Source organism: Carcharhinus amblyrhynchos, chromosome 4, assembly GCF_965287045.1.
Source record: "Carcharhinus amblyrhynchos chromosome 4, sCarAmb.v2.hapA, whole genome shotgun sequence".
NCBI lineage: Eukaryota > Metazoa > Chordata > Chondrichthyes > Carcharhiniformes > Carcharhinidae > Carcharhinus > Carcharhinus amblyrhynchos.
Genome location: NC_137327.1, coordinates 130311396 through 130326103, shown reverse-complemented (window position 1 = coordinate 130326103; position 14708 = coordinate 130311396). Strand labels below are relative to the sequence as shown.

The 14708-nt window shown below is 40.1% G+C and overlaps 1 protein-coding gene across 1 annotated transcript in view; it reads left to right on the top strand.

The window, feature by feature from the left end:
* Window positions 1-14341, top strand: part of ar (androgen receptor) — a 247025-nt gene extending 232684 nt beyond the window's left edge. The window contains exons 7-8 of the mRNA XM_080187884.1: window positions 7137-7288; window positions 12396-14341. Coding sequence (XP_080044010.1) covers window positions 7137-7288; window positions 12396-12551 — 308 coding nt within the window. The 3' untranslated portion in view covers window positions 12552-14341. The remainder of the gene's footprint in view (window positions 1-7136; window positions 7289-12395) is intronic.
* Window positions 14342-14708: the final 367 nt, after the last annotated feature.

Below are 14708 nucleotides of genomic sequence, written 5' to 3'. Positions count from 1 at the left end.
ACCCCAAGGTCCCTCTGCACCGTCGCCTGCTGCAGTTTTTTGCCCCGTAAGTAATAGTCCTTCCTACCATTCTTCCTACCAAAGTGGACCACGTCACACTTGCCAACATTAAATTCCATTTGCCATTTCCTAGCCCATTCGCCAGACAATATTGTATAGTATTTTTCACTGCTGCCAGTTGCAGGAACTGTGGCAGGCAGGGGCACTTAATTTGGTGCAAATTAAGAAGTCAGTTTCTCGCCAGCAGTAAATTAGTTTGGAATTTTGTTGTCCTGATTTTGATGGCGAGATAAAAGCAGGTCGAGTTTCCTGCTGACCTATGCTGGGAATCACATTTGCATTCATTTGCATCTCATGAATGTTCATTAAAGGGCCAACTTAACGGAATGATATTTAGCCTCTGAATTAAGTGCTTCATCACCAGATAATTAGAACAGTCTGATTTATGAAAATGTAGGTGGGTTGCACCTGACAAGCTTCACTTCTTCCACAAATTGAAGGTCAGTAGAATCTGCTTTTACTTCCTTTAACAATGTAATCGCCAAATATCAAGTGCCTGTAGCACAAACTGCACCAAAGCGGGGTATGATGGGCCCAATAATAAATAACTGAGATAAATCCAGCAGTTACTACTCACAGGATATTTGTCGCCATTTGGGAAGGCCATCTTTAATTTCAGCGAAGGAAAAATCTGTGTTTAAGTTTTGGTCTTTAAACAGCAGCCTTTTAGCAATAATTTTTAGAGAGCCTACTTCTGAAGCTGGGCATGGCTATTTTGGCAGTTGTTTCTTCTGTGTGCCTTTCTCCAGTTATCGTGCTGTAGATATATCATTCTTTCCCTTTGATGTTACCTATCCTGTGGACTTGGCTTTTAACATACAAGCGCTAATTCCCTTATCTCGCCACCTTGACATCTCTTCTATCCACCATAGTTTTTTCCCAGTCATGGATAAACACTATTTTTCCCACAGATATGCTGATTCACATATCAAAATGCCTCTTATGACTGCTGCACTCACCAGTCCCCTTTTCATTTTATCACAACTTAATTTTAATTTTCCTCAATTCTTAACACTTTTCCTCTCTTTTCAAATGAAATGTCGTAATTTGAAAGGCAATTTCATTTCTTAACCACTTTATGGGAAGGTGATGGCATAGTGTTATTATTGCTAGACTATTAATGTTCAGGGGACCTGGGTTTGAATCCCACTAGGGCAAATGGTGGAATTTGAGTTCAATAAATAACATCTGGAATTAAGAATCTAATGATGACCATGAAACCATTGTTGATTGTCAGAAAAACCCATCGTGATCACTAATGTCTTTTAGGAAAGGAAATCTGCCGCCTTTACCTGGTCTGGCCTACATGTGACTCCAGTCCCATAGCAATGTGCTTGACTCTCAACTGCCTTCAGGCAACTAGGGATGGGCAATAAATGCTGGCCCAGCCAGCCACACCCATGTACCAGGAATGAAAGAATGATTCTTATTAATTCTACTTTATCTATGATTACCAAGATTTAAAACCATGTTTAACATAAAATATATCCCAAATTGTTTAAAATATATCCCAAATGTTCCAATAGCCTCTTTTACACTTCTGCCTGTGCATCAGAAATTATGTTTTCTCTTTCAGCCGCATGAATAATTTTCAAATGAATTGGTTGTCGTAACAAATTCCATCTAAATTACCTGTTGTTCTGATTTCAAAACCCCTCCAGAAACTTTAGGGGATTATTTTTGAGTAATTCATTGACACAATGGTTAGCACTACTGCTTCTCAACTCCAAGGACTCGAGTTTAATTCTGGCCTTGGGTGACTGTCCGTGAAGAGTTGCACGTTCTTCTCGTGTCTGTGTGGATTTCCTCCAGGTGCTCCAGTTCCTTCCCACAGTCTAAAGCTGTGCAGGTTAGGTGGATTGACCATGTTAAATTGCCACTTAGTGTCCCAAAATGTGTATATTTAGGGGAAATTAGCCCTGGTAAATGTGTGGGGTTATGGGTTAAGGTGTAGTAGAAGGCCTGGGTAAGATACTTTGTCAGAGTCAGTGCAGACTCTTCTGCACTTTATTCGTAACTGTCGTCCTAATGGTATGTCATGAGCTATTCTTAAAATATCTTTCCTATACTCAGGAGGTGATACAATTTGATGTTTTCCATCTACACTATTTTTTCATCTACACTAATATGCAAAAGGTGCCATTTTCTTAATTATATTTGATCCTTCATATAATGAAATTCAGGGATACAATTGTAATTCTGAGTAAACAGTTTGATAAATTGGTTTTAATTTGGAGTCGTCCTCCAAATGCATGTTTTTTTCCTTCATTCCCTTTCATCTTCATTCAGCTTATTAAAGATAATATCAGGTAATTTTATCTCACTTTTCTCATCCTGTACTCTTAACTCCTTTTCTTATCTCATTTCATGTGACAGTGATCTTGTTACAATCAGAAAACATTCCAGGATGGTCCATTTGCAAGTTTTCTGTAGCTTGATTTTCTACCAGCTGTTCAACCATAGAATGCATCATTATTATCTGTGATCCAGCAATATCATTCTCTAGAATAGATTGAATCCCTGCAATGAGTGATGTTTCTACAACTCCTACAAGCACTTCTCCTGTCTTCAGACTATTCCTTAAGATAACTTTCATCAGTGGATTTATTTTAATCTCTCTGTGAATAGTGCTATTTAAAATCTCATCCTCAGTATCCCTTCTGATCAACAAATACTTTTATCCCAAAACATTAAAGACTGACTTGCTAAAATCTCCTAAAATTTTAATGTCTTTCCTCATTCCATTCTCTAAACATGAAAAGACTTCCTCTTCACTTACAAAATCCTTAAACACTAAACCACCTGCTGTTCACTCTGCCCCTGTACAAGTTATGCACCATTTTCACCTCAATTGTTTGGTCTCCTCTGTGTACAAACCTTACCAGTTTGTCTTGTTCTCCAGTCTTTGATTTAATATTTCATTTCATAAAACTTACAACACAACCAGCTTGCTATTTAAACCCCAGCATGATGATTTTGTGTGGCCCAATTTTTTTTTACAATGAAAGCATCTAACATTCCTCAGAGCCCTCATTACCTCGGCACCATTTTTTTCACTTTGAGATGAAGTCTCCTTGGAATTTTCAAACACTCCCTCTCTTGCTGAACTGTCTTTTCTGGCACCTTCCCATTTTCTATCTTTCTTAGGTTTAAAAGAGTGTTGAAAAAAGGCTTTGACCTATGAACCAATGCAAAGTCATCCACAAGTTCTGCCTCACTGTTTTAACTCTTTGTTCCTCCACACATTCTTAGCATTGAAGGTAATGAATCTTTGAATTCATTGAATAACTTCTCTAAGAGCCCATACATTCCTTCTATTTTTAACGTTCTTACCTCCCCCCATCAAACTTAGTTTGTTTAATCCTTTCCAATTCAATGCAAGTCTATCCAGACTGTTCTCTTACATTTTGAAACTTTTGCCTGTAAGCCTCCAGTACTAACTCATAAAAATTGCATATAGTTTTCTTCACTGCATCACACTCCCCAGAATTTTTCTCCAACAAAGAAAGATACATGGGCCCTGATTGTACCGGCAAGGCCGCCTGAGGCTCGTAAGATTGCACCCGAGGCCAATGGGGAATGCCGTTTTGTGAGCCTCGTCTGACCCAGCAAAATCAGGGCTGTAGACTTCATTAGCCCTGCCAATGAGTTTACTCTAAGGGCAGCACCCAAATAGTTTGCAACTATTTTATTTGTCTTACTATTTTGACAAGAGTTAAAAAATGTCTCCACATCATTTTGTCAAATTTTGAAAGTGCCTGTAAAATTTAAATGACTTCCACTAGAACTACTTCCTTCCTTGACCTGCTTGAGTGTCTCTGCTTTAACTTTCAGTATTTTCAGCTGAAGATCTCTCTTTCCCTTTTCTCTATCATTGCTAACTTCTCCATTTCCATTTCTCTCTGAAAAGCACCCTCTTCGTCTCTTTCCTCTTATCCTTTTGTTTTGCTTCTCTTGCATCTCTAGTTCAAGTTTTTTATTCCTATGTCTTTTTCTTTTCCCTGCATTTCTAATTGTTTCATTTGCAATTGAATTTTACCTAATTCAATTGCCTCATTTTTCGGAGAAATTAGTCTATCTGACAAGGCTTCTATAGGTAAATGCTTTGCTAGTCTTTCCACTATCTCAGCTTTCTTGGTCCCTAAAGATAACCCTAACTGTAACAAATTCATCAATCCCATCAATTTAATGTTATACTTTTCAAACTTTCCAAGATATATTGTCTATTCCCAAACAACTCTAAGCCATACAAGAGCCATATGGCAGTCACCTTATTTTAAATCACACGCCTCCTCACTTGGCTCCACACTTTCCTCATTCTCATTACTTTAAAAGTCACAACTTCTCCTACCCCCAATGAATTATGCTTTTCAAAATCCAGGACAAGCCCCCAATTTTGTTAAGAACCTCACTAATGTTAAATGCGAGGGTTTCCCAAGACCTAGAAGGGAACTTGAAGCACTGGATTTTGATGTATATTTTCAATTTGGTGTAATGAGAGAAAAGATATGGAAACCAGGAAGGAACAATCCAGTCCAATTAATAAAAAATTTTGATTAATTAAAAGGAAGCACATGACAAGAAAGACTATAATGCACTACAACAGCACACTTAACTACACTGATGGCTATATACACAGTACCTCATGAAGTTACTCCTTTGTTCCTAACTGACTATGTTTCCTAACCTGGAGAAATGCACCATTTTCTCAAGCAACGTTTTTTTATTCAATTATTCAGTTGTGGGACCAAGGCGTCGCTGGTTAGCCGGCATCTATCACCCATCCCTAGTTGCCTTGAGAAGGTGGTGGTGAGCTTCCTCCTTGAAAGGTTGCAGTTCACGTGCTGTTGGTTGACTCACAGTGCTGTTAGGGAGGGAATTCCAGGATTTTGACCCAGCAAATCCGAAGGAATGACAATGTATTTCCAAGTGAGGATGGTGAGTGGCTTGGAAAGAAACTTGCAGGTGGTGGTGTTCCCATATATCTGTTGCCTTCTACTTTCTAAATGGAAGTGGTCATGGATTTGGAAGGTGCCGTCTAAGGATCTTTGGTGAATTTCAGCAGTGCATCTTGTAGATAGTACACAGTGCATTGGTGGTGAAGTGAGTGGATGTTTGTGAATGTGGTGCCAATCAAGCTGACTGCTTTGTCCTGGATGGTGTCAAGCTTCTTGAATGTTGTTGGAGCTGCACCCATTCAGGCAAGTGGGGAGTGTTCCGTCACACTCCTGACTTGTGCCTTGCAGATGGTGGGCAGGCTTTGGGGAGTCAGGAAGTGAGTTGCTCACTATGGTATTCTTAGCTTCTGACCTGCCCTTGTAGCCATGGTATTTATGTGGCAAGTCTAGCTGAGTTTCTGGTCAATGGCAATCCCAAGGATGTTGACATAGAATAAGATATAACTCTTATGAGCTAAATCCAGCAGACATTTACCACCTACAGGATATTTGTCCTCATTTGGAAAGGCCGTCTTCAATTTCGGTGAAGGAATAGTCTTCTCTCCAAGTTTTGGTTTTTAAACAGCAGCCTTTTAGCAATTACTTGTTTTTGGAAGAGCCTGCTTTTTGCAACTGAGTATGGTATGTTGGCTACTGTGCACTTTTTCTGGTTATCATGCTGATATGTAATGTTGCCCACCCTGTAGACCCAGTTTTGAAGTAAGTGCTGATTCCCTTATCTCTCCACTTTGAAGTCACCTCTTCTATGCACCATTGTTCTCTGTCAATCATATAGGTAAGTATTTACTTTTCCCACTGCTATGCTAATTCACACATCAAAACAGCTGCACTCATCAGTCCCCTATTTATTTTGTTTTATTTTATACCAATTCATTTTTTAATTTTAATTTTCCTCAGACCTTAACAGTTTGCACTGAATGGCATGCAGGGTGTGGTCAGTCACCTAAAGCACTTGATCCTGTGAGTTCATGTTATTGCTGGACATAGTAACATTCACAGTCATTCTGGATGCTGTATGTCAGTAGCTGAAAAATCATGGGGATAATGTATTGGATACTGTCATGATGGTTCCTGAAAATTAAGCACGCATGTGACCTCAAAAAGTGGAGGCGTCAGGTCAACTAACATCATGGGTATCTGAAAATTGGAAAGGTTGGGGTGAGAACAGGAATGTTGATGTGAACAATAATGGGGTCAAGAATAACAGTAAAAAGTCTGACAACACCAGGTTTTAGTCCAACCGATTTATTTGATAGTAAACGCACAAGCACAAGTATAACGTTTACTATCAAATAAATCGGTTGGACTAAAACCTGGTGTTGTCAGACTTTTTACTGCGTTTACCCCAGTCCAACGCCGGCACATCCACGTCAAGAATAACAGCAGGAGGCTAGATATTGGTGAGGGAATATGGTGACTATGGAGGAAGAAGGGAGGAACTTGGTGGGTGTGGGAATGCAGGACAAGCACTATGCATATAGCTTTCCAACTGAGAGTGCATTCAACAAAAATGACAGGCAAATGGCAATCATACTGCACCACTAAAGAATGGACAAGCTAATTGGCTGTTTGCAGTTTTAGCTACATGCATCAAGTGATAACTTGCATAATACAACCACTGGGAGTTATAGTGGTACCAGCCGTACATGATATATGAGCAGGTCTCTTGTGCCACCCTGAAATGTCCTCTTTTGTTTTGATTAGATTTTCTCATCTACCTGAAGTAGAGTTTTCTGTAAGGTTACCAAATTTACAAAGAACAGCTGGCAGTTTGTTATGGAGAAAACTTCTGGAGCGAGATTGAATTCTAATTATGGAATATTAATGGTATTGGATAACTATTCGGTCAGAATATATGTTGGCCATTGGAGGTGCAGTGACCATTATGGGTTACAGATTCACTAAAAGAGGTTGTATATGCCCAACCATTTTACTTATCATATTTTATTGAATTGATTTAATTTTAAAGATTGCAATCAATACTGTTGTGAACATAATTGTATTTTCTGAAATGTGCAATATTCTGGAAGTTCTCTGACACATTTTGAAATGGTGTAACATGTATAAATATCATGTCGCTGAAATTTTGTAAACCAAATTTCACTGTCTCATTGTCAGTTCCAGTTGAAGGTCTGAAAAACCAGAAATATTTTGATGAACTGCGTTTGAACTATATTCAGGAACTGGACAGAGTAATTTCCTTTCAAGAGAAGGATGCCTCTCCACAGCGTTTTTATCAGCTAACCAAGCTCCTAGACTCACTGCAGATGGTAAGTTCTGATTCTGTTTACTAATAATTTGTTCAGTTCTGATAAAATCAGAGCACAGCATTAGTGCTGAATGACCTGGTAGAACTGCATATTTTCCTATTCTGGCACTGTAATACTTTATTTTTACAGATTGTAATTGCTGTTGGCGTTTGCTTTCTATTTAGCCAAGTGCCAAAATAAGAAAAAACTCAATTACCAATGAAAAGTTATGAGATATCATTTCCATCATGAATGAGCTGAACTTATAAATCACAAGTGAATTGTGATCAGGGCTGCTTATAGGATCTAATAATCTTGTGGTTCAGTCTGTTTCTAAATAAATTACGCATGGATAACTAATAAAATTAAAGCAGTAAATGCAAATGTTTGCTTTAAGTGCTAACTTTGACATGTAAATTATAGATTAATTTCAAAATGCTACTGAAATGATCTTTCTTGGAGCTAATTCTTCCCAAAAATTGCATCAGCTTTGTGAAATAAAAGCAATCACAAAGGTAACATGTATATCAAACTCAGCATTTTTCTGGAAGTGGTGGAAGTTGTATTTTTGAGAGATTTACATTAGATACAGTTTTGCAGGTGGTCTTTCTTTGATAAATTCATAAATTTAGGGACATGACTGAGTTAGTGAGAAAAGTAATTCACCTCAGCAATACAACTAGCTGGATGGCGATCAGGCATTGAGGGTTATATATTTTCCCCAGCTGATGGTTGATTCCACGTTGAAATTACAGTCGCAGTCAATGCAATTTTATCCGTTGATAGAAAACAAGTGACTTTTTAAAAATACCTGCTTGTGAAATGCTCAGTTGAATTTTTACATGTTAATTTATGAATCTTTGGTTTGCGGATGTCTACTATGAAAGCTATGCTGGCGGCCTTCTATCTGATAAGATGATTGTTTGTACCAGGTGGTCAACTCTGTACTAAACGTCACCCGGTGTGACTCAGGAGCCACACTCTGGCATGCAGTATCTGCTGTCTATGTTGCAGGAAAGACAGTGAACTAAGTACACAATTCATTTGTCTCTGTTTTCTCTGAGCCCTCTTGACCAACTGAGCTTTTCGTTCTGCTAGTCTCTTCCAATACTCTTTCAATCACTATATACATCATAAATAGACAAAAATTACTCCTAACTGTATCTCAGTGTGTGAGTAGGCATGTGCAATAATTTTTATAGTTTTCAATTCACCAAGGCTGACCTTTCAAACAGCCCACTTTTGTGCCCAGAAACCTCTGTGTCTGCTTCCAGGCTGTTTTCAGAAGTAGCAGGCATTTTCTCCACTCTATGGACCTGATGAGAGAGTGAAGATTTAGGTTAGTGTTTTGCAAATAGTGCTAGTTTATTAATAAAAATAATCATAGAATCTGTAGTGCAGAAGAACGCCATTCGACCCATTGAGACTGTACCAACCACAACCCCACCCAGAGTCTATTCCTATAACCCCATGCATTTACCGAGCTAGTCCCCCTGACAGGGGCAATTTAGCATGGCCAATCCATCTAACCCACACATCTTTGGACTGTAGGAGGAAACCAGAGCTCTTAGAGGAAACCCAAGCAGGCACAGAGGGAGAACATGCAACTCCACATAGGCAATGACCCAAGCCAGGTCTCTGGTATTGTGAGGCAGCAGTGCTAACCACTGTGCCACCATGCATAACTGCTTTAATAGGTTATCAAGTAAATAATTGGTATGATATGTATTTACCAAACTTATTTACCATGGTGGTACAGTGATTAGCACTGCTGCCTCACAGCTCCAGGGACCCGGGTTCAATTATGGCTTTGGGCGAGTATGTGAAGTTTGCATGTTCTCTCTGTGTCTATGTAGGTTTCCTCTGAGTATTCTGGTTTCCTCCCAAAGACCAAAGATGTGTAGGTTAGCTAGATTAGCAACGTGTGGAGTTGTGGGGATAGGGTGGGGAGACAGGGCCTGGGTAAGTTACTCTGTCAGAGAATCAGCACAGACCAATGGGCCAAATGGTTTCTTCTGCACTGTTGGATTCTGTCATTCTATGATTTGTTAATTGCATGTCCGGTACAGATACAGACACACTGCTACGGGAATGTGGGGTGCAGGCACACTACGTAGTGATTCCCAAACTCAGTCATTCATTTGGGTGTGATGCTCTGCAGAGACCCTGAAAATAAGCCACTTCTCCTGTAAAGAAGAAATAGAAAATCAGAGGATCAGTCAAACAGGTGATTCTCCCAAACCCTTTGATCAACCTCAAAGTAGCATTGGGAAAGATCTGACAGCAGAACGCCTCTCAGCCCTGTTGATCTTCCGTCTTCATGGCACAAGACACAAGAAGATTTCAGAAGAAAGGAAGTATAAAAGAAAGAACGTAACTCCAGTGGCAAATTGAATTATTTGAGCGACCTTCATCTCATCTCTGTTTGCTATAGCTTTTAGTAAGGTAACTGGTTGGCATAGTTCCCCTGAGTGACCTGTATATATTTGCTGAAATACGATGGGCAATACATCGTAAAATACCATTGTGGGCACGAAAACATGACAAAGTTGGGTGTGAGGCCATTAACACGATCCGCACCTGCGTCCGCACAGATTGCCCCTTTACCAAAACCCGGGAATGGTGGCAATTCGATTCACACCCGAAACGGGCGCAATGGCAATTTAAATGCATTTGCATGCATTAAATGCATTTGCATGCATTTAAATTGAATTAATGAACTGCCTGTCCAACTTTACCAACATTTCCCCATTTACCACCACGTTTGCCAATGCGGAACTGTGCCATTATGGACCTGCTAAATAAAAGTCTGAATTGGGTGCTGCAGCTACTGAGGAGCGTGTTCAGAACTTCCAGTGGCTCTCTAATTCAGATTGGTGGTGGTTGGGTGAGGGCTGATCGTTGTCTGGTGTGGAGGGAGGAGGAAGCGGGCCAGAAGTCCTCGGGGGCTGGGGGTGAGTGAGGCCAGACCATTCTCTGGGGAGTGGGGGGATGAGTAAGGCCAGATCCTTTTGTGGGGGGTGGGGGGGGGGGGGTTCGGTGGAGAGTACAGATATATCACTGGTGGGGACACGGGGGTGTGGGGGGGCTGGATGGTGTGCTGCCCCACTGTGGGTGATCGGTGGGTTGATAGGGGGACAGTGATGTGTGTGAGTACTGGAGGGGATGGATAAGGGGGACAGTGATGTGTGTGAGTACTGGAGGGGATGGATAAGGGGGACAGTGATGTGTGTGAGTACTGGAGGGGATGGATAAGGGGGACAGTGATGTGTGTGAGTACTGGAGGGGATGGATAAGGGGGACAGTGATGTGTTTGGGTAATGGGGGGTGGATAAGGGGGACAGTGATGTGTGTGAGTACTGGAGGGGATGGATAAGGGGGACAGTGATGTGTGTGAGTACTGGAGGGGATGGATAAGGGGGACAGTGATGTGTTTGGGTAATGGGGGGTGGATAAGGGGGACAGTGATGTGTGGTGGGGGTGGATAAGGGGGACAGTGATGTGTGTGAGTACTGGAGGGGATGGATGAGGGGGCCAGTGATGTGTTTGGGTAATGAGGGGTGGGGGGGTGGATAAGGGGAACAGTGATGTGTGGTGGGGGTGGATAAGGGGGACAGTGATGTGTGTGAGTACTGGAGGGGATGGATAAGGGAGCCAGTGATGTGTGTGGGTAGTGGATGGATAAGGGGCTCAATAATGTGTGTGGGTAATGGAGGGGTGGATAAGGGAGACAGTGATATGTGTAGGTAGTGGGGGGGGGAGGTGGATAAGGGGGCTAGTGATGTGTGTGGGTAATGGGGGGGTGGATAAGGGGGGCAGTGACATGCGTAGATAGTGGGGGGGTGGATGTGGGCCAGTGATGTGTGTGGGTAGTGGAAGGGTGGATAAAGGGGACAGTGATGTGTGTGGGTAGTGGAGGGGTGGATGAAGGGGACAGTATGTGTATGGGTAGTGGGGTGGGTGGATAAAAGGGACAGTGATGTGTGTGGGTAATGGGGAGTGGATAAGGACAGTGATATGTGTAGGTAGTGGGGGGTGGGTGGGGGGGTGGATAAGGGGGCCAGTGATGTGTGTGGATAGCGGGGTGGATAAGGGGGACAGTGATGTGTGTGGGTAATGGGGGGGGTTGGATAAGGGGGACAGTGATGTGTGTGGATAGTGGGGTGGGTGGATAAGGGGGACAGTGATGTGTGTGGGTAATGGTGGGGGGCGCGTGGATAAGGGGGACTGTGATCTGTGTAGATAGTGGGGGGATGGATATGTGGGCCAGTGATGTGTGTGGGTAGTGGAGGGGATAGATAAAGGGGACAGTGATGTATGTGGGTAGTGGGGTGGGTGGATAAGGGGGACAATGATGTGTGTGGGGTCCATCGTCCCGCTTGTCGGTCCCAGGTCGCTTTCTCCACTTCCTGCAGCCCAGGAGCAATCTGACATGGGTGCGCTTTTTCAAATTTTTTCCAACTGTGCATGTGCAGTTCAGAGCTCTGATTGTTTTGGGTGCATTAAGCCCCATCCACAGCGCCACTGGAACTGGAGATAATTTTTTCAGGCTGAGTGCGCATGGGAGCACCTGAAAGCAGATTTCTCAGTCAGATCTGCATTACATGCAGATTCAGCACTTAAAATGAAAATGGTCAAATCGGCCTGATGTGTCACTTTTCTTTGTCAAAATGCTTTAATTAATTTAAATCTAAACATTTTAATTGCAAACTGCTGTAACCTTCACAGCCAATAATGCTGTGGATCGTGCTTCAATAATCCATTTACTTTGTCCATTGCTTAGTTTTATTTCAATTTGAAAGTATCGCAGTATTAATGTTTGAATACTCTCCTGTCAAACAAATAAAGTGCAGCTACTTTAAGCCATCTGATGTTTGGGTATTAATTAATAAGATATATTTGGATGTGGATTTGGGCAATAATCTAATCTCAGAATTCATACATGAGTATCAACTACTTGGCATGGTTTGTTACAAGCAATAAAGTCCTAATGATTATGTTCACTTACAAATATACATTGTTCTCTATAATTCATTACATATTAGAATAATAGAAAAGGAAGCAAAAATGTTATGATTAATACTTAATTCTTTTACTAGTTTTTATATTTTTTTATGTTTTTTAACAGACAGTGAGGAAACTCCACCAGTTTACATTCGATCTATATGTTCAGTCTCAATCTCTGAGCGTCCAGTTCCCTGAAATGATGGCAGAGATAATCTCTGCCCAGGTACCAAAGATCCTCGCTGGTATGGCCAAACCGCTTCTTTTTCATGAACAGTGACATTCATTTCTTACATATGTAATACTGCCTGTAACTGTACTACCTAGAGTTGATCTTGTTTTCAAAATCATCAGTTCAGTCAGATGTTCCATCTGTTCTGATCAATGAAAAAAAATTGTACAAAATCTACCTTTATTTCCAGTGGTCAGTTGACCACCCAGTTACAGAGTTGGTCATGTTATACAACCAAACTGAGGTAGGCTGGTTGTAATCTTATTGACTAGTTGTTATGTTGGACCACACAAATTACTGGTTGATATCTTGGTTACATTTAGTGAAAATCAGCTGCATTCACCTCTTCATTGGTCCTTCAGCATAGTTCCACTTTCTGATTTTTACTTAAAGCTACCTACATTTTTTTATTATTTTGAAACTACCTAGTGACCTGTTTTCATTTTACATCTTTAAAACATATCAGACATCAATTTTGCCTGGTGTTAGACATTGCCTCACATCATGTTTCATTACATTTATATTAAAAAAATTCTGTTAAGAGCAAAATCTGATATAAATTGCATTTTCTTTTAAAATTTGCACTAAAATACTTCCTTTTTTGAGTGTCAGAAAAACAGTATGTGTTATGATAAGATTGTATGATGGTTCCAGAATTCATAAATGTATTTTTTTAAATTTACAAAGAAGTACATTATATTGAATTATTGGGATGCTTTTTTGCATGCAATTATTTACTAGAACTCTTTCTTTCTAAAACATACATTCAAAATATAAAATTACAGAATTTGATCTTTGGACCCCAAATACTTCCCATTTTGTTTTGAAGGAATGCACCAGCGAAATGCTGTTTTTATGCAGAAGTTGGTATCTGGTGAAAATGCTCAATTGATGGATTTGAACTTTTGCCTAGTCGATATAACAAACAACAGGATTCTAAATTTTACATCTACCAAAGCCTTTTTTATTTAATTGAGATTTATGTACATTTACATTATCCATGCAGTGTAGCACAATACTAATTGCATGTTTGGATATTAAATCTGAACCAGAGTTCTTATTTCATGCCAAAATACTTAGCTAGAAAGAGAATTTAGTTACTGAAACATTTGCCTTTAAACAATGCAGGTAAACTCCACCAGGCAGTAAAAGGCACACATTACCTATTTTTTTAAATTAAAAATGGAAACTATTTTTCATTGGTGCGCAGTCTTCCTGGCTGCCTTTGCATTTTGATTAGTTTCTTTAACTTACTGCGAAGACATAACAAAAAACACAAATAATATAATTCACACTTCTGAAAATGTCATAAACATGCACATATGTATGATACCATATTTGCATTACATTTGACTTATTGGATACCATTGAAGCTCTTGTTTTCTTCTACAAAATGACATGAATATAGGCCACTTGGTGGACGCGTTTTGCATCTGAAAAAGATATCTATGCCAGTAAAAAACCTTCAGAAACAGAACTGTAACAGTCCTTTTTTATTTTGAAATCTGAGCATGTTACTAGTCATTTAGTGTCTACAAAAAAGAAATAAAAATGGTGTAAATTTCCAAACTTCAGTAGTATAGAGCAAAAATATAGAGACAATGCATTTCTCAATCTGCAGTATTTTCAGAACTAAATGTCTTGTGTAAAAATGTTACTGTAGGCCTCAAAATGTTAAAAGAAAATTTCATCATCTGTGTGCAGCACCAAAGTACTGCGCAGCTTGTTTGGAATCCTTTCTGAATTGAAATTTCTTACGTTTAGTACAGCCAAATGACAGGCTAAAGCTAGGTGTACAATTCTATAAGCAAATTCTTTAACAAAAAGTTGTATGAAGGGAGCGGGGGGGTGGGTGAGGTGGGGGGAGGAGGATTGCACTTGTTAATATTTTTAAGCAAATTAAAAGGACTTCTTATTTTAAAATGTCTTAGTTGTTGCTTTTCTTTTGGTATGCAGGAATGAGGTTGGTCTGTCAGTAGAACAGGCTAAATTTTTGTTGCTGTATTTGGTTGCAATTTATCTCATAAATGTCTTAAATTAGCTGTTTGAGCACTTGGTCACTGAATCCATGACTTTCGGTAACCTAAGAAGTTGAGGGTAGTGGGACTCAAATGAAATCCTAGAACTTTTTTTTCCAGTTTCTTTTCCCAAAAAATAAGTTGAATAGAGTTTTTGTCCTCCCAGAAAAAAATGGAAAGTTTGAGA